General features: G+C 73.9%; 2 protein-coding genes across 3 annotated transcripts in view; one reads left to right on the top strand and one right to left on the bottom strand.

The window, feature by feature from the left end:
* COMP (cartilage oligomeric matrix protein) overlaps window positions 1–1,089 on the bottom strand; it is a 29,575-nt gene extending 28,486 nt beyond the window's left edge. The window contains exon 1 of the mRNA XM_057385821.1: window positions 1,024–1,089. The gene's annotated coding sequence lies outside the window, so the exon portion shown is untranslated. The remainder of the gene's footprint in view (window positions 1–1,023) is intronic.
* Window positions 652–1,237, top strand: part of UPF1 (UPF1 RNA helicase and ATPase) — a 23,789-nt gene continuing 23,203 nt past the window's right edge. The window contains exon 1 of one of the 2 annotated variants that reach the window (XM_057385812.1): window positions 652–1,207. In XM_057385812.1, coding sequence (XP_057241795.1) covers window positions 983–1,207 — 225 coding nt within the window. In that variant the 5' untranslated portion in view covers window positions 652–982. The remainder of the gene's footprint in view (window positions 1,208–1,237) is intronic. The other variant, XM_057385813.1, reaches the window with a different exon arrangement.

The following is a 1,237-nucleotide window of genomic DNA, read 5'->3' as shown; positions in this document are numbered from 1 at the left end:
CAGAGCAGGACAATCCCCCTCAGACTGACCTGTCCATCACCTCAGCCCCTCACAAGGGTCCAGAGCAGAACAATTCCCCTCAGACTGACCTGTCCACCCCCTCAGCCCCTCACAAGGGTCCAGAGCAGAACAATTCCCCTCAGACTGACCTGTCCATCACCTCAGCCCCCCCAGCCCGCGCCCCTCACCTCGATATTCCATTGGCTGCCACAGCCGTCACTCAGAACCAAGTCCCGCCCCTCAGAGTGTGCGATGGGTGGGCGGGCGCGCACCCCCGGTCTCTCCTCCTGACTGGCTGCCATACCTGTCAATCATAACCAAACCCCGCCCTCCCCGCGCGTGTGTGGGCGTGCACCCCCAACCCTCCAGGTTGCTCTGGACACGCCCCCCGGCCCCCTCTGTCCCCTAATCTCGATGACCCATTGGCTGCCACACCCATCACTCAGCGCCAAGCCCCGCCCATCCCCGCCGCGTGCAGCGCGCGGGCGGCGCGCGCGCCCCCACCCTCCCCTCCATCTCGCCAGCCCATTGGCTGCTGCCCCCGTCACTCAGCGCCAAGCCCCGCCCCGCCCGAGGGCTGCGGGGGTGAGCGCGCCCCCTGGCGGCCGCGCGCGGGCCCCGTACGTGCTGCGTGTGCGTCACCCCCCCCGCCGTCCCTCCCGCGCGCGCGCTCCGCGTCACCGCTCACGGGCCTGGCGCGCGGCGGCCGCGGCCGGACGGACACTCGGACCCGGCCGGACACTCGGACGCGGCCCCGCTCCTTCCCTTTCTCCCGCCCGTTGGCTCCGGCCCCGCCCGGCGACCCGGCTCGAGCGCGGCGGCGGCGGCGGCGGGTTCGTTTTTGTGTGTGGGGGGGGCGCGCGGCCTGGTGCGCGCGGCGGATCCCGCCGCTCGCGTAGCGCGGCCGCCCGGGCTCGCTGAGGGGGAGGCCCGGGCTGGGGGGGGGCGGCGAACGCTCCCGGCGAGAGGAAGCGCCGCCGCCATGAGCGTGGAGGCGTACGGCCCCAGCTCGCAGACCCTCACCTTCCTGGACACCGAGGAGGCCGAGCTGCTCGGCGCAGACACTCAGGGCTCCGAGTTCGAGTTCACCGACTTCACCCTCCCCAGCCAGACCCAGACCCCGCCCGGGCCCGGCCAGGCGGGGCCCGCACAGGGCCAGGGGCCCCCCGGCGCGGGGCAGGGAGCGCCGGGCCCGCTGGAAGCGCAGGTGAGGGGGTCGTGAGGCGGGGGAGAAGCG

This window comes from Malurus melanocephalus, unplaced genomic scaffold (genome assembly GCF_030028575.1).
Source record: "Malurus melanocephalus ecotype Western Australia unplaced genomic scaffold, MMel_1.1 scaffold_876, whole genome shotgun sequence".
Lineage (NCBI taxonomy): Eukaryota > Metazoa > Chordata > Aves > Passeriformes > Maluridae > Malurus > Malurus melanocephalus.
This window is presented reverse-complemented; position numbering and strand designations above follow the sequence as displayed.